The sequence below is a fragment of the Electrophorus electricus genome, chromosome 23 (assembly GCF_013358815.1).
Source record: "Electrophorus electricus isolate fEleEle1 chromosome 23, fEleEle1.pri, whole genome shotgun sequence".
Taxonomy (NCBI): domain Eukaryota; kingdom Metazoa; phylum Chordata; class Actinopteri; order Gymnotiformes; family Gymnotidae; genus Electrophorus; species Electrophorus electricus.
In genome coordinates, this window is record NC_049557.1 from 5,348,830 (window position 1) to 5,367,024 (window position 18,195).

Below are 18,195 nucleotides of genomic sequence, written 5' to 3' on the forward strand. Positions count from 1 at the left end.
ACCGTGCTGTAGAGCTACACACCTCCCCTCGCTGTGGTCCAGGGAGCCGTTGAGCTACACACCTCCCCTCGCTGTGGTCCAGGGAGCCATGAGCCCCTGCTGCAGCCCTGTTGACATGGTGTAAGATGAACTAGAAATATGCAACAAAAAACAAAAAAGCATTGTATCAGCAGATATTATGTAAAGTAGCTGTGGAAAACAATTATACATTAAAATGTATATTAAAAAATGTCAATGGCAAAGAAAGACCTAGTTATTTCTATTTTGGTGAATCAGAACATATTATAAACATAATGGAGGACATTGGTCATTAATGGATCATTAAATTGAGGGCCAGACTTCCAAGCCTCACAACAAGGTACTTTTTCTTAGTTGAGTTATAGAAGCAGCCTCATACTCTCCCTCTCACCTGTACCCAGTCACTGTTACTAGCCCTTTCTTTCAGACTTAGTTCCATGTTTCTCACTCACACCCAACCCCCACCCACACTCAAAATGTGCCCACATATTCTTTATTCTTTATTTTTGTTGTTCATTTCCATCTACATGTGTATGTAACTACACATAAACTCTTCCAGTGGGGAGTCACACGTACTCACAATATCTAATTTCTGATATTTTTCTTAATTGTAGGGACAAAGAGCCACGTACATTTCACTCGCTATAAAAATGAGAATACCTCATCTTCTTTCTTTCACATCCTCCTTGCCTCTGTCCCTCTTTCATTCCATGTCTCCTCCTTCCTGAGAGTTTGGGGGTGTGGTTACGAGGTTGACGGTGCTGTAACTACAGATGGCTTTGATTTGATTGGCTGGATGCTAGGATCACATGGGAAAAGTGATCTCCATACATGGACAGACCGGGTTTTGAGAGCAACAGCACGGGGCAGCATATGCAAAGCTGGCCTCTCACACACACACACACACACACACACACACACCCACTCACTCAGCCTTAGTCTGAGTTGCTGCCACACACGCACGCAGGGCAGTGCACATGCTCCCAAAGATGAGTGTGCCAGGGATTGCAGTGAGTGTGTAAGTTTTTGCCATCAGTAGGTGTGCACTACTTAATTGCAAAGACTGAGGAACTGTTGAGAGTTAGAGAAATGTCTGAGCGATGCAGTGTTCTGAGGACCATCACTGCAGCCCTGTGCTGCTTCTACCAGAGGAGCTCGGTCATCGGGGCCAAGGTGAGCGACAGCCTTGCTCCAGATTGGGTCAGTATGAGACACATTACATATATTGCAAAAAGAGTCTGTCAGAAAGTGTCAGAAGTGTGTGTGTGTATGTGTGTGTGTATATATATATATATATATATATATATATATATATATATATATATAGTATTATTGCATGCAGCATCTACTATCGTATTGGTATATTCTATTTCTAATTGAGTTCATTTTCCCATACACATGGCATGCGTGTTAAGGCTGATGGTATGAGGCTCACATGCACTTGGCCAGTTTTGGGGAGCTTCTAGAGGAGTGTGGTGACTAGAGCATGGAGAGGATAAATAGGTGCAGCAAAAAAGCAGGTTACTGTGCCAGTCTTTATTCTGGCTCTGAAGATGTATTGCTGCTTTCATTTATAGTATGTGGTGTCTGCCAGACATCTACCCCTCCTTGTGATGCACTGGACTGTGTGTGTGTGTGTGTGTGTGTGTGTCTGTGTTCTGCACATTTTTCAGAATTACGTCAGTAGCCTTTAAACTATGTCAATTCTTTCTTCAAAGTATAGAACTGTGTCTTTTGAGCAGATCCTGGATGTGAACAAGGGTCCTGTCATCTCTGCTCAGAGAAAACTATTTAGGACTTGTTCTGTGTATTGGACGCAAGACCTGAAATAGCTGGCTCTATATTTGTGACTTATGCATTTATATAAATATGATGCTAGCTTGTAACACAAGATGAACCCTATATGTCATGACATATTAAAATAAACTGTTTATTAATAGCTTGAATGTAAGGACAAAACCTGAAATGCTGTAATTCAGAGGGATCTGGAACTTACAGAATCTGCTGCATATAGCTGGAAAGCTGGAGAACATGCATATTGAATTATTTATATTTTCCCCTGGCAAAGTGTTCACTGCATCACCTGCTCTCATCCAGCATCTAAACTACAGATCTGGAACTCTGTTAAGAGTTTTTGGAAATAGCAGAGATCAGTACACTGGCGAGAATGTGACAATGAGAGAATTCCAGGAATGGAATTTCCGAACAATTTTGAACAATATTTTAAAGCTGCCTATGGTAATTCTTCAGAGGAATCCTAGTCATTTATATTCTAGAATTCCCGAACAGTGTGGTCCAGAAATATCAGGTTGTTTGTTATTGCGAGTGTCTGGTCAGTGGACCCTTGCAGAGTCTGAAGATCTACTCAAAATTTTGGGCTTTTTTTGGGATGGGGGAAGGGGGTACCTAAATATAGAGCTGGGTTGTCATGGAGACTTCCAGTATATGGTGTGGTGTTGGGCTGGTGTGTGGTCAGTGGGAGTGAGGGAGACAGAGTGGGCAGTGTTCACGTTGACTGCATGAACCCTTTATTCAGACTGGATCGAGCAACCATTCACATAGTGGGGAGAGGGCTAGACCATGAAGGGCCAATTCTGTAGCGGGACGAGTTCATTTCCTCTGGGCAAATGTGACATGGAAGGCTTTGTCTGGGTGGGCGTGAGCACAGCCATGACGAAGGGCAGGCGTGTGCGGCACAGCCAGGAGAGCTGGTGCACGCCTGCAAGCCTGGCCCGGCAGCTCTGCCTTAAATAACCAGGCTTACTTACCAAACTTCTGTATTGACCCCCCGATAGATGTTCTTCACTTTGGCCCGAACCCCCACCTCCCCACCCGCCAAACCTTCTGCAATTGTCTGTCTTTGTGCCTTACTCCACTAAGTGGACTCCTCATTTGCATTTGTATTGTCCTCCATCTGTGTCCGCCCACCTGACCCCATCCACATGCACACCCAACACAGTTCAGTAGCTTTCGCACAGCATGAGGGTGCAAGATGGCAGAAGGTACAGGAGTGTGACAGAAGTGAGATCTCAGCAGAGCCAGGGGACCGTGGGAAGCCCTGTGACTGACAGGCCACAGAAGAGCTGCTGACCCAGCCTGGCAAACTCCTATCAGTCACCAGGAGGAACTGTGGCTAAGAACACACATCAACCCCCTAAGAACACACGGAGCAGTCCTCCATATGACTCTGCGTTAGAGGACCTGTTCCACACCGGCTGTTTTACTCACCCGTCTGTGTGGCGACTGCTAGTGTACCCAAGCTTTCAGCCATTCATCCAGACCACTTTTCTAAATGGAAGACCTGGGTGCAAAACTGGAATTTTTTTAGTAGTTTGTTTCACCACAGTACAGTTGCATTAGCTTGTCTTCCTCATGTCACTGTTATTCATTTGAGTTCCAAGGCTTTTTTCCATGCTTTTCTGGCAGACTCATAGTCCTGGGGCTTCTCTCGTACTCTCCATCTATAACAGAACTGTAGTGTGCTGGAGGAAATTCTGAAAAGTGGTCCACAGTGATCCAACCCATCTGCCCAGGCCCCAATCCACACCCCACCTGCCCTCCTTACTGGCCCAGAGAAGGCTCGGACTGATTAGGACCAAACGGGGAGTCTGGTTTGGATGGCGAGGGGGAAAAATAGATAGATGGATAGACAGAAAAAACACTAATTAATGAATTAAGTCATTCATTTATTCATTCATTCATTCATTCATTCACCACACAGAACTTGTCTTATGGCGGGCATATAGTAGAAGACATCTGCATGAAGGGATAGGTTTGAGTCGAGTGTAAAGCAGACTTTACCAGAAGTTTCACATAATTATACTGCATCCAACTAATATGCCAAAATATGTCCTACCAAACATGTCCTGGCAATGCCCTAAGAAGAGGCCTGGATTAAGAGGATGTGTTTTGGGGGCAGGTGGACGTATCAAAGATTACATACAGTACCTTAGGGGGGACAAAACACAATCACTTTAAAAGGGCCATAAATCCTCCATAAACACAGGCCATAACCCATTCCCTGATTCCTTGTGTTCCCATGAGCTTTGTGCTGCCAGGGCCTATACAGGGTACATGTGGACATGATGGTAACCAGTAGGACCCTCCCTGGGACAGGGAGATGGGAGTGATATGGAGGGAAGTGGCTGACCTGTTTTGAGCCCCGAGGGCAGGAGGCTCAGATGGACTTCTCACACAGTGCTCTCAATTTACTCTGGCTCAGGAAGGGTGAGACCCTACACCACAGCCAATACTACTACCCATGAAATGCCACTAATTGCCCACAAAACCTCTGGGGTGTCCCAGTGTCTCGTCTGATCCTTATCCCTTATGTTCCACAGGAAGTTTTGAGGCAAAATAAGTAATTAAGATGGATTATTACAAAGTTTCATCTTAAGCAAACATGACCTCTGTATTCACATGGATTAGCATATGATCTTGTTAGTATTCCACGAAGTGTTCCACTCTAACTGTTTTGTGTAACGTGCTGATAGACTGTGAGACAGGAATAAGAAGACAAGCTAAGGACAATACTTGCTCATCTACAGTCATCATCTAAAGGGAGCTCACAATGCATTCAGTGACTGTGGTAGAACATTCAGATATATGTTTAATATGAACCTGAATATTGAAACTTGGGTCTGAATGTGATGTTCAGGATCTTGGTGAGGTAGTAATATATTGTACTTTATCTTCACCTGTATGATGCTGTGGATATGTAGTAGATCAGAACAAGAATCGAATCATGCCTTTCACTGAATTAGACATTAATCTGCACCAAAACTAAATGAACATGACAAAAAAAAAAAAAAAAGGCTATAAGGTCACTTCATCCTTTCTACAACTGTTAGCACTCAACTCTTGGGGACAAACATGAACAGAACACAACGGGTAATAGCTTTATGACTCACAGGTAGTCAGAGTTGACGCTGGCATTTTAAAAGATTCATCATGATCACTTATGCAAATATTACGATTCAGAGATCACAGCTGATATAAATGTCAGTGTTATTAAAACCGGAGACGTTTAGTCGATTGAGCTGAGGAGTAAGTGCGCTGCCGATGTGTCTTCCTGATGGAAGTGTTAGCAGCAGAGGCAGTGATATGGAGACGCTCTTCAGTAATCGTGCTTTAGCTATTTTTAAATGTTTACGGTCACGGGCACTCACTCTTGGAGGTTCAGAGTTGGCATACTACAGAATGAACGTGTTTGAGATGCCCAGGAGAAGCTGCCTCCCCTAGCATGGAAATCCTTCAATGAGATGTAAAAATGTAATACAAGAGGGGGGTACTTCAAAGTAAGAACTTGTCCTTGTGTGATACATGTACACCATAAAAAAATGTATATTCTAATAGCTTTTGAAAATGTAGATTCTCCTTTGCTGTTTTGTTTTTTTTCTTAAGACTTTTGGTCATTACATTGTGGTCGTGGTGATTAAAAAGAGACCATGCAAACGACCACTATGCGATGGTTTCTCCAGCCAGTGTAAAAGTATGTGTCGTCTGGTCACTGTAATTTGTGGCTTGTGGGGTGTTGTCTCTGCCCGCAGTTGACCACATGGCGAGAGAGCACCGCCCGTGTCTCTGCACAATACCAGCAGCATCAGGGTTTATTTCAGTCAGCACTGTGGACTGGGGTTGACTGCCTGTATATATACGTGATTTATGGCTAAAAAAGAAAGAAATAGGCTCCAAGCATGGAAAGTAGTTATTTTTAAATGTCAAAGTTACTTTGTATGGCTTTAGAATTATTGAATGTAATGTTTAATTATGTTTTAGTGACACTCAAAGTTTGAAGTTGTTGTCCGACCTCACAGTCCAAATCCAGTCAGCATTCTCAATGCCTGACTAAGAGGTCCACCCAGGGGACAGGCATTTACATGCATACTGCAAAATGCTGTCATCTAACAATATCATGACCTCTATCTCCTTCTGTCTCTATACCCAAGTCCAGTGCAGGCGACCAAGTACTGCCCAAATCTTTCTTTGCCATCCTGGGACTCCCTCTCAGTTTCCAGTAACCGTGGGAACAGCATAGCTTATCGCTCAGAGGCTGGACGCATGTCCATTCATACAATTGTGGCGGAACAAAACAGAAAGCAGCGGGCTTGGCTGCTGATCTACACACTCTAATACGCTCTGCAGGGTAATTAAAACAGTTGAGGAAAGCCCTCAAAAATGGCCCCGGAGGCACACACCAGTATGATCAACCAATAACTGATCACCGAGGGTGATATGAGGAATGATTATTAAGATGGATTAGCTGCTAGCCACTAAAAACAATCAGGTGATCATTATTGCCCATGTGTCTGTGTGTGTGTGTGTGTGTGTGTGTGTGTGGACATTTGGCTCAAAGATCACAAATGAAAAGCAAAACTGTTATAGAGTGAAATAAAACTTATTCAAGTCATTATGCTAAACCTTACAAAACAATATGACCGGACATCTATGAACTAATGTTCTTATATATTTTCTTGCACTTCTCTAACACAACACAACTAACCATGCTACACGGAAAAGATTAAATGACTCTCCATCAGAGGCATGCCATGGCTTGAAACGTAGGACCATTATTCCTACATATATTATTTTCAGCCAAACGCACAGCTATCTTTGGATATCTGTCTTTGGATTACAGTTCTAAGCCTTTCCGCGTGCCTGGCGTGCAGTGGGTTGTGGTGGCGCGCACAAGGTGGAGCTGTAGCTCACAGCCTTAACTTCAAATGCCACCAACACAGCTGACAGCCTCTTTGGGTTGGGTGTGTGTGGAGAGACAGACGTGGGGTGGGAGAGTGACAGCTAGCCTGACACCTCACTGCAGTGGTCTTACAGTGGCCCTCCTCTGGTTCTCTTCTTTGTCGTCATCAACTTTAATAGATGGATCAGGTGGCATTCAAAGGCATTAGTGTATGCTTAAGACAGCACAGGAAATCCCTGATCTTGACACCAATTTGTTTTATTGCAACACCGGCACTAGCAGAATGCAATTCTTTGTTATAAGCTGATTCTTCTTTTGCATGTATTTTGAGTTCAGGTTTTTTATTTATTTATTTTTACTTTATTTTATATTTTTTTTTATGACAGTGCATATCATATTAACCACAGAAACATCACATTAGGATGTTGAATCAGTGACATCATCATAAGTGGTAATAGCCAGGCACATTGCCAGGCTTAAGCATGCCTAGACCACCAGTTCCTCAAGGCATAAAAGCTATTTTAAGCTAAAGGGCTCACTCGCTCTCTCTCAAACGAGTACCACTAATAAAATATCCTGGCCTGCTAAGTGCTGCTGGATCTGAGTGCGAGTGAGTGCGTGTATGAGGCTCAGCTTGGGTTATTAAACACGCCTGCCGAGACAAACAGTCACTGCTGCATTGCTTTATCGATTTGAGTTTGTTTTTAGTAGTGGAAAGGCAAACACACACACACACACACACACACCAATTAACTGCCCGCTTACCTGAGTTTTATGTCATTCATCTTGCAGGGTTGCAGTAGAAAAGCTGTACTGTGCAGTGGTGAGGACTTTCTCTCCATAGCCAGATTTAGCCTGAGGTTAAGAAGCGAGGCCCACAGAGAGCTCAGCTACTGTGGTGAGCGTGGAGCTGGTACTTCAGGTCTCTGAGGTTAGGCACCGCACATAGCAAGCATTCCCAAAGCTTAACCAACAGGACGTAGACACACGAAAGTGTTTTAATCTTCTCATCTTAAATGGGGGATTTTGGTTCCCAGCAGAAAGATAGTTATAGAAATGCATGATTATGGTCTCTGTCCAAAGGCACATATTCTCTCCCAAAATGGACTCATGAGGAGATGAAAAATAAACAAGATATTACAAAGTTTGTTTAATTTAGTAGAATGAATCTTAAAGTTTAGGCGTAAATCCTTGGCAAGGAGGTTTATGATTGTTGTAACTGCAGGTTTGGGGTTTTTCTGTGGTTGATGTTTTATATGTGGGGGCTGACACGATGGGACAAACCACTAAATGGCATTGTTTCATAACTTCTATCATTTCAGATCACTTATCTTATTTGGTTCTATAATTCATCAGTGTATGAAAGCAACCCAATTAATATAATGAAAACATACTTCACTATGAAAATATGTTTATACAGTTTTACCCATATTGGTGAATCCTGCTGATTCTAGTAGGGGCCATGTTTCAGAGACCACAGTAATGGCCCACACACTGATTTCCTGTAAACAGTCTATTGATAATATAATTCCCTTCCAGTTTCTGGGTTATTACAAAACTCTCTTGTGATTCAGTCCCCTGTTCCCCAAAAATGAGTCACACTGCAGAGCAGGAATAAGCAGGTTTGTGTGTGTGCACGCCTGCAGGTAAGGGTAGGGCATGCTACAGAACCTGTGGAAGGATTGAACAGAGAAAACAGGGAGGGACTTTAGAGTCATGGATTGACCAGCCCTCCCTCAGAGCAGACCAGGTGCTTCTGTCAGTCAATTCCATCTAGAGAAAGAGTGAGACAGAGAGCCGGAGGAAGGAAAGGCGGAAGCAAGAGGGAGAGAAGTGTGAAGCATGTTTCCTGGCCCAAACACGCATGCGGTGTGTACAACGCCAGCATGGCACTGAGGGCGCTGAAAGGCTCCGTTGTTCCCATTTATGTGCAGTTCTCCCGGGACAAGTACATCATGGATGGACCTCCGGAGAAACTGCGCAGAGAGCTGGAGGAGGAGCTGAAACAGTGCAGCGACGAACCACGCAGTCACGCCTGGTACTACGGAGCCATCCCCAGACAGGTACACCTGCATGAGGCATGCCACATGGGATACAGGGCACTGGGCCTGGAAACCGTATCTGTGATATGAATGAAAAGTCTTTACTTGCTTATTGCCATGGATAACTACTGTATGGTTTTGTGTGTTGTGTGATGACATTGTAGGAGAACATTACATAGTAGCTCTGAACTGTAGCTATTTGTCTTTAAGAAAGAGGAATCTCACCACTCATGTTTTGTCATGGTTTTGGACGGCTATTTGTCTGCTTTTGTGGTATGATACTGAATTGCTCGAGTGTCATGCCTCCTCTCTGGCAGAGGAACATTCAGTCTCTTTGTGAAAAATGATAATTAAATAAAAGCATGTGGCTGTGTTTGCTACAGCCCATCCTTGAGACAAGACTTGGCCAGCAATCCCCAAACCTTGTTTTAACATGAGTTATTTACATTTACGACATTTATCTGGCACTTTTATCCAGTGTAACTTACAATTCTGACTGAACACAACTTAAGCAATTGAGGGTTAAGGGCCTTGCTGAGGGTCCAACAGTGGCAACCTGGTTGTGGTAGAGCTTGAACTGGCAGCCTTCTGATTACTGGTCAAGCACCTTAACCACTGAGCTACCACTGCTCTGCTATAAAAGTAAGGGTTTTTCTTTAGCTATTAAAAAACTCCTTGGTTATACTTTTCTGCTGCTCCTAATTTCACCCTCAGAACCAGTGCTGCTACCTGGTTAAACAGGAAGAACAGTGTTATGTGGGGGCACAAAGTGTGGTGTGTTCTTGCGTTGACTTTTACTCTTATGGTTAAACTAGAAACAAACTGAGCTCAGTTTGCAACATCTATGTATTACTCAGTCCACAGTAGCCAAACTTGCCCAGAACTGGTTGAGCAACATTTAAAGGAAAGATGCTAAAAGATTTAGTGTCTTGTTGGGGTACTTCTTTTATTCCTTGTATTTAGACCCTTAAAACACTGTAGTCACAGCTACTGATATACATTTATAATACTGTATCGTACAATGTCCAGGGGCTTCTAAATTTCAGAGCCTGCAGGTATGTTGTTTACACACAAAACATGGCTATGTTAAATCACTAGTATGACTAGGGAGCCAGTTTCAACTCATACCCATGGGCTTGGACTAGCATATCCATGATGCTCTGGGTGAGCCTGTGTCAGTTACCAGTGTGGAAGGGGAGTCCCTTAGTGTGACACAGGTTTGATTTGGCATTATTTAGCAGTCAGAGGCCTGTGGAGCATGCAGGCTACACCGCGGGCCACACTTAACCACAACGCTCGGCTGCTTTTACCAGGAGCAAGTCAGACCTCCTCAGGTGGAGAGAAAAGGGGAAGCTCGTTCACTGATTCCATCACGTTTTCTGGAATTGGCTGCGATGATGATTTCTAAAGGGTTGGGTGGAACTTCCCGAGTGTGTCATAAAGGGGAAAATTTATGAATGAAAATTAAGGATTATTTTCTATATGACGTAACACCAGGCAGGTAACAACCTGTATTACAAAGTTACAGTTACAAAACTGAAATAGCCTGTTTTTTTAGGTAGATTAGCACAATTCAAAATATGTTTATTCATCCATGTCAAACATAATAATCTCCCCACAAGACCCCAAATCATGGAAAATGTGGGAATAAATGTGGAGAATGGACATAACCCATTATAATGTATGACAGGTTACATCACATTAGCATAATAACCTGACTATGTAGCTGCTGGAACTAGTTCAAGTTCGGTTTATTCGTCACATACATAGTCATACACAGTATAACTCGCAGTGAAATGGTGGAGAGTGCTCTGTCCAAACTGAGGAAGAGAAACAGGGGTGCATAGAGAAAAAAATATATATATATGCAGATAAATATATATATTCTATGTATGTACAAAATATATTAACAATGTATGTACAATATATGTATATTATGATTATATACACAATGTACAATGTATATGGTTGGGTATATATGTACACCCTAAAAACTTTAAATCCTGTAATTTATATACACTACTGGGCAAAGAAAATGTGCCAAACACAAACTACATAATATTAAACAAATAATCGCAAATATCTGAACACCCAGACATGTATTAGTTTGAATCTTATATTCACTGCAACAACAGGCAGTATAAGCACATGGTGGCACTTGTCTCTGGAGTGCATTTTTTGTTGGTATTGTTCTATTTATTTTCTGACCAATAATTTGTTGGTAGAACCATTTTGGATTGTTTTTTTTTTCTGGAGTGTTTGTATAAGGAAAATATGGTTCTGTTCTGAGATACTGTTCCTTCCTTTGGTCCCCCTTTGCTGGCCTTTGCTCAGCTCACAGACGATGTCTGAGGTCATTCACATTTCACAGGGCATAGAAATTTTAAAGAGACTCAATAACTCACTTCCTCCCAGCCCTGATGCCTAGTGCTGTAAAGTTGTTGACAGCAAACCTGAACAAACATCTGGGTCCCACCAAATGAACATTGAATAAACAAATATTTTCTAACCACAAAGAACTGGAGACACTCAAGAATGTTTAGTGTTACAATGACTTGTGCAACACTGCCTCATAATAGCCCAACGGTCAAACATTTTTCATCTTTTTTTCAACAGCATAACGCGTTTGGCAGTAGCATACACCTAAAACCAATTAAAACTAGCAACACAGGATTTTTTAAATATCTTGTGCTGATGACAGTATTACTGGTAATCTCACGATTTCCACTTATCAAACCTAGCAAATGCTTATGTTCGAAGTGGGTACCAAATTCGGTGAGGTGTAATTTGTGGCAGCAAAAATTTCACTGGGGGTATTTGAAATGGTGTACAGGCTATTTGACATTATCTAAATTATGGAGCCTGGTGTGTTAGTAATTTTATGTAAGTGGGGATATAAATCAATACATTAATGTATTGTTAATGGTTTAAAAAAAAAAAAAAAAAACCCACCCAGAAACTCTGGAGAAGAAAAAGCTTCTCCAGTATGACCTTTTACCTTTCTTCAGGTGGCTGAGAACCTGGTCCAGCGAGATGGAGACTTCCTGATCCGGGACTCACTCTCTAGCCCAGGGAACTATGTCCTGACCTGCCAGTGGAAGAACAGTCCCCAGCACTTCAAGATCAATAAGGAGGTGGTGGCCATGAACGAGTCCTACTCACGAGTGCAGTACCTTTTTGAGAGGGAGGGCTTCGACAGTGTGCCTGCCCTGGTGAGGTACTACGTGGGCAACCGCGAGCCTGTCTCCGAGGTGGTGGGGGCCATCATCTTCCAGCCCATCAACAGGACACTGCCACTGAGGTGCTTGGAGGAGAAGTACCAGGCGGGAGGGGTACGTGTGGAGGCTGGCCAAAGGGAAAGGAAGAACCAGACGTCCAAACGTCTGAGCTTAAATATCATGAACGGACATGTCCCGGATCACACCCTCAGCCGTGGGAATCTCCTGAGGTGAGGAAGGAGTTTGTGATGTGCTTTCATCATAGGCACCTTAGTTCCAGTTATATCTTTTAGCATACTCAGATTATGCAAATATGTGTAGAAATAGTGGCTTGGGAACTAGGGAGTGTGTGTGTAAATATTTAAGCTGGAGAGAGAGAAAAGCACCAAATGCCAAAACATACCACGACCATGAATATACTTCAAACAAAATGATAAGCCTCTATTGAACGGAAGACACACAGTGATAGATAAACAGAGAGAATGAGAGAGAGAGTGTGTGTGCATAAAATTTACTGCTATATTAAATGCTAGCTGTTCATGAGCCAAGCCCGGTGAAGATTTCTCTTCTCAGGCACACTGAGACAAACTGACCCATCTCTGTCCTTCACAGCACCAAAGACAAGTGCGGGAGTCAGCCAGCGTGTCTGAACCACGTTCAGGACAGGAGACGGCCGCTGAAGACCCATCAGTCTGAGAGCTTTCTTCCGCTCGGTGAGCATGCTCCTGTCCGCTTTCATCCCTCCTGATGCGCTGTCATGCCTCCCCACTGATGCCCTGCTCTTCTGACAGCCTGGAAAACCGCTCATTTTCCTCCTCGCACATTCACTCAGCGCTGCGGCAAAAGTTCTTTTCAAAGTCAATGTGGCGTCCTGCCTTTGACACCAAGCTTCAGTGGACTAGAATGTGAGAGTGTGTGAACTGAGACATGGAATTGGAATGCTAAATCATGGCTTTGTAAAGGAAACTTATGCAGCGTGAATTAGAATGGAGAGGCAAGCAAAAGAATCATTTTGTGCCCGTGTCATTCCAACTGACAGCAATTTGTAGCTTGGTATTATTCATTGAAGCCTGGAACTGCAGTTTTCCTGGTCTATTTTAGCTGCTTTCAGCACACTGCAAACAGTCAGAGTCTTTGAATCTTTCTCCTCGCACTCAGTGCAGCTCATCTGTAAAGGGCTGTCAGTGATGATAATGAATATGTAAATAGATTAATAATTAATGTGTCCTCTCCTGCTTCCAGGCTCCAAGCCCCAGGTCCAGACCCACCATATGGAGCACCAGTCGTGCCCCAAGTCCCCTGTGTTCAGGACAGGCAGCGAGCCAGCTCTTAGCCCTACAGTGGCTCGCAGGATGGCCTTTGAGAGCCAGGCTGGCGAGGCCATCCGGGGCTCTGACAGTCAGCTCTTCCCCAAACCACCCCCTAAACCCAGCAAAGTACCATCCACAAGGCTCCCCCGCTCACCGCGCCTGCAGCCCCTCGCCCCTCCAGCCAATCCCCAGAAACAGTGGTCTACTCCTCCCCAGCAACAAGCGGTCAGCCCGGCTAGCCCAGAGCTGGGCTACTTTGAGCTGAGCCCCTGCAGCCCTGCCCAGTGGGAGTCAAGCAGCAGCCTGCAGGCTAATGCCAATGGCTATGTGCAGAGGCTGAAGATGGAGAAGACGAGGAGTGATGGGAGCGTGAAGCTGGACCGCAGTTCCTACCATCATGCTATCAAGGCCCTGGAGGACAGTAGTGAGGAGGAAGATGAAGAGCTGGAGGAAGAGCACAGCCAAGTGGCCCGAAAGGTGTCCAGAATAGATGCCATGAAGGTTCACGGTTTTCAGAGGCCCCTGTTTGAGACAGCGTCTGCGTTCAGGCCTGGGGACGTTGAGTTCAGGCTTCTGCCAACAGAGAATAAGCCACTAGAGATGTCTGTGCTGAAGAGAGCCAAACAACTGCTGGTCAGTCAGGACCCTAAGAGCATCGCCAAGCACATCCTGCTAGCAGATTGTGAGGTAAGAATACCAGACAGCAGCGCGCACAAAAAAACCCAAACATATTTTTACAGTAAAAACATTTGGATCAGCTTTTAAAATGTAACCCACTTGGCTATCCATGGGAATACTAATGAAACAGCATAGGATAAACCAGCCATCCACACCCTTAGCCTGACTGCAATCTGTAGTGACAGGTCCATAATTAGCATCTCCACATGACTCTTGTGCTTATTCAGACACCAAGGTAGAAACTAGTTCTTCTTGGCAGCCTGGTGCAGTCCCGAATAGGGAAGAGTCCATGTGATTGGCTGCATCAGACAATAGGGCTAAATGCAAAATGTGAAGTTTCATCTAGAAGCCCAAATAGTGTCCCATTTTCAGATACAATTACATCTGTTTGCTGTGCTCTTTAAGGTGAAAGAAAGGCAGGATGTGTCTGGTTATGTGTAAATTAGATTAAAGAGGCTATTTATAATCGACCATTGGACTAAATCTGCCCCAGGAACTACCCCATAATAACATCAACACAATGAAAGCCACTGGTTCTTTGAACGCAAATTTACCAATGTTAAGATTTTTCCCCTGAACATTCTGGCTCCATGACTATGCAGTGCTAAGTGTGTGCATATTTAGGTTGCTAGGATACTGAATGTTTTGGAAGAGATGAAAGGTCAGATGGGTGTGACCTCTGGGCTGGAACTAGTGACACTTCCACACGGGAAGCAACTCCGTCAGGACCTTATGGAAAGGTAATCACTATGTTCTGCTAATGATCATACACTGATGATACATTGTAGAGGCTAGTGTACATCACATGATCACTTTGTCACCTTCAATTTACTCAAAATGAGAAAGAACCTTGGCAAGTTTTCAAAGACGCAATATTGTTAGGTGAGATCTGCGATTCATTAACACGTTACAGTATCACTTTACAATAAGGCTACCCTTAAGGGTAAGGGTTTATTAATGTTAAAAAACTTTATCAATTGTTTTTTTTAGATTGTATTCACTTTAAAAATCATGAATAAGCACTTATAATACATACATAAGGGTGACATACATAACTGTGATCTGTTGGTTGACATTCATCTATTCTAAACTACAGATCTTGTTGGTATCTTACTGTCTTCTACATTAGTCATAATTATACATGTTAGCTTTATCAATTTTTAATAAAAGTCACTACACATTTAACCACCAACAGGAAGTCCAGTTAGTCAGAAATTAACATTTGGGATTACTAAAGCCATTACAAAACCATTGTTCACAGGTCAACAGGCCACTACAGCCCTTGTATATACTTTTTGTAAGGGTGGCCTTATGTTCTAGTAATGCACAGGTCATTGTTCTCAATTTTATTAATATATAATACTGCTTATTAATGACTTTGTGGGTATGACCTAAATATTAACCATTATTAAACTAATTTTAAAATATTATTTAACAGTATATTTGTATGGATAGTGGTACGATTTTATTATTTTGGGATTAGAAGATAGAAATCCTAAATTATTAGTAGCAATATAGATACAATTTCATATAGCTTACAAATATTTCATTATCTTTATTAAACACAGGCATAACAGCATGGCGATTGGTGTTGCCGTGGACATCCTGGGGTGTACAGGAAGCCTGGAGGAAAGAGCGGCCACGCTAAACCGGATCATTCTGGTTGCTGTGGAATTGAAAGACTCCATGGGAGACCTTTATGCCTTCTCCTCCCTAATGAAAGCACTGGACATGCCTCAGGTAGTGCCCACCAGCAGTGCCCCGCTACCTCACTGGGCACCCAGGCATGAGGCTAGCTAGAAACCGACAGATTCAAATAGATGCCTGTTGTGTGGCAATACTGGGAAATAAGTCTCTCTGATATTTGTACAGATCACAAGACTGGATCAGACATGGACCACCTTACGCAGAAAATATACGCAGACTGCCATTATTTATGAGAAATCCCTCAAACCGTTCTATAATGGCCTCTATGAAGGAAGTGGTAAGTTTCGGAATATCTTTTGTAGAACTCCATCACATTCCTACAACAGTGTTATTGCCAAACATTAGCTTACTTTAAAGTGGGTTAGATTGTATGTCAAAGGTTTTAAAGTTACAGGGTGTCTGAAAATCCTATCAGTTCTTGGACGTCTACTTCTCAAGCATTTCTTTTAAGAAATTACGTTGGTGGGAATGATTGACGGCTTTTACCGAGTGCCAGTAAACTAGCAGCTCTCCTGCTCTCTCCAGCCAAGGTTCCGCTGAGCAGTGCCACCATCCCCCTGCTCATGCCTCTCCTCACCCTGATGGAAAGACCTGCAGTCGCCTTTGATGGCATGGAGCTCTGGGAATGCAACGACCAGGGCTGTGAGATTATGCTGCGCCACCTAGAGGAGGCCCGTGCTGTTGCACGCAACGCTGACAACTACTCATACAATGCACAATGCATCCTGCAAGGTATCCAAACCAATATATACTAGTTTTACTTCTTCTCTAGTCTTCAGCCACCACGAAAGACCTTTCTGTGTGCACGTTATCACTCTAATCACGTTTTCATATTCATCTAACCCCGCCCCCCCTTAATTTTTTTCCAAAAGATTTCCATCCCGATGAAGACATGCTGGAGATCCTGAAGACAGACTTCCAGCTCCGCCTGCTTTGGGGTAGCAGAGGAGCTGCTGTGAACCAGACAGAACGATATGATAAGTTTAAACTCATTTTGACTGCGCTGTCCAGAAAACTAGAGCCTCCTGTTAAACATACAGAACTCTGAGGCCAGCGGGACCAGATCAGTTCAAAGAGCTGTGCACAAACAACTGGGCTATTTTTATCTCCTACACAGCAGGAAAAGAAAGACAAACCATACCTTCTAACTGCAGGATCACCATGTGATGTAATAAAATGTGTGGAAGAAGGAATTCCTTTAAGAGACGTTTTGTACAATGGACTTCCCAGAGACACTACTGCATCTCTAAATCCAGATGCCCAAACACAAAAAAGTTGGAAATGACCCTCTTCAGGGGATGCTTTGCGCAATAGGGCTTCCTGCTCTATGAACCTCAAAGACAGTCCAGCATGTGCAATGAGATGAAGTAGCCCAAAGAGACAAAGATGCAGCGAGAGCAGCAGGAGGATGTTTTAATGAAGAAGAGTAACAAACGTGGTTCATCACTCATTAGAATTAGAAATTAAACGGTTAACTCATTATTTGAAGGGCCAGGTGATGAGAGGAGAAGAGGATGAATACATATGGATGGACTGAGGAGAACTACGAAAGTTCTGTGCTGGCACACGTTTTGAAAGTGTATTCTGACGTGAGAATATGTGTAGAATATGTACAGGAACAGTTACCTAGCTAATCGTCCAGAATCAGAAATTATGCAGGTTGCCATTGGTTAGCTGTGTATCTGGAAACAATTAAAAGCATACATAGAATTGGTGTAAATAATTGTTACTAAGGTAAGCATGTGAATGGTAGTCTATGTAATATATATTTTATTCTTATATGTCTGACATGTAAATAATCAATTTTAATATCTCTGTGAAATGTTGCAGGAAAGCTATAGACAAAAGTCTAAATAAATGTCTAACTCAAATTTTATTTTGAAAGCAGTCTTGTTCTGGAATAGCCTTTATGTGTAACTTTAACTCAATTTAAGTGGTATCTGTTGTTAATTTAAAAAAAACAAAAACAAAACCTAAAAATATTCATCCAAGGAAGCAAAAAGTTACAACCTGCACATTGCCTTAGAACAATTTAATGAGAAGATACAGAATATCTTACAACACTCCATAAGAATACCACTCCAACTACTACCAAGTCTGAAGTCACTGTCTACATTGGCCAATATGACACAGCCACTAACTTGCCAAGCGGCTCACAGAAGGCACGAGACAGAAAGCACCGACAGGTACACTGGATGTGATGACATCATACAGTAGCCATCACCTACTACCAAGTTTGAACAAACTGTGTTAATATATTGGCTTCAACTGTGATTTAAAAGCTGAAAGATGTATATCAACTTGGGCCGTTTTTCCTTAATCTTTGGATGATGATCCAAAAGCTTCTTGGAAGAACAACTCTCATCTAATATTTATATTTTGTGGCAATCTGAACGCCACTCCACTGATGCGTTTTGTGAATAACAGGTGTGCTGTAGTAGTATGGAACATAAAAAATAAAACATTTTGAACTGAGAGGCCGAGAATGACATGAGGCATATAGAGATTGTGCTAGCTCGATCAAA

The 18,195-nt window shown here is 42.9% G+C and overlaps 1 protein-coding gene across 3 annotated transcripts; it reads left to right on the plus strand.

Annotated features, from left to right (window-relative positions):
• Positions 1-993: 993 nt before the first annotated feature.
• LOC113572119 (BCAR3 adaptor protein, NSP family member) lies at positions 994-18,145 on the plus strand. 3 transcript variants are annotated; one of them, XM_035521954.1, is made up of 10 exons: positions 994-1,218; positions 8,650-8,778; positions 11,766-12,205; positions 12,588-12,688; positions 13,218-13,972; positions 14,588-14,703; positions 15,532-15,703; positions 15,836-15,947; positions 16,196-16,402; positions 16,543-18,145. In XM_035521954.1, exons 1-10 carry the CDS (start codon positions 1,108-1,110, stop codon positions 16,716-16,718), a joined length of 2,319 nt encoding a protein of 772 aa, XP_035377847.1. In that variant the 5' UTR covers positions 994-1,107; the 3' UTR covers positions 16,719-18,145. The 3 variants fall into 3 exon arrangements, with proteins under 3 accessions (XP_035377847.1, XP_035377848.1, XP_035377849.1); XM_035521955.1 differs by having other exon boundaries at positions 995-1,191; XM_035521956.1 differs by lacking the exon at positions 994-1,218 and adding an exon at positions 7,508-7,646.
• The last annotated feature ends 50 nt before the right edge of the window (positions 18,146-18,195 follow it).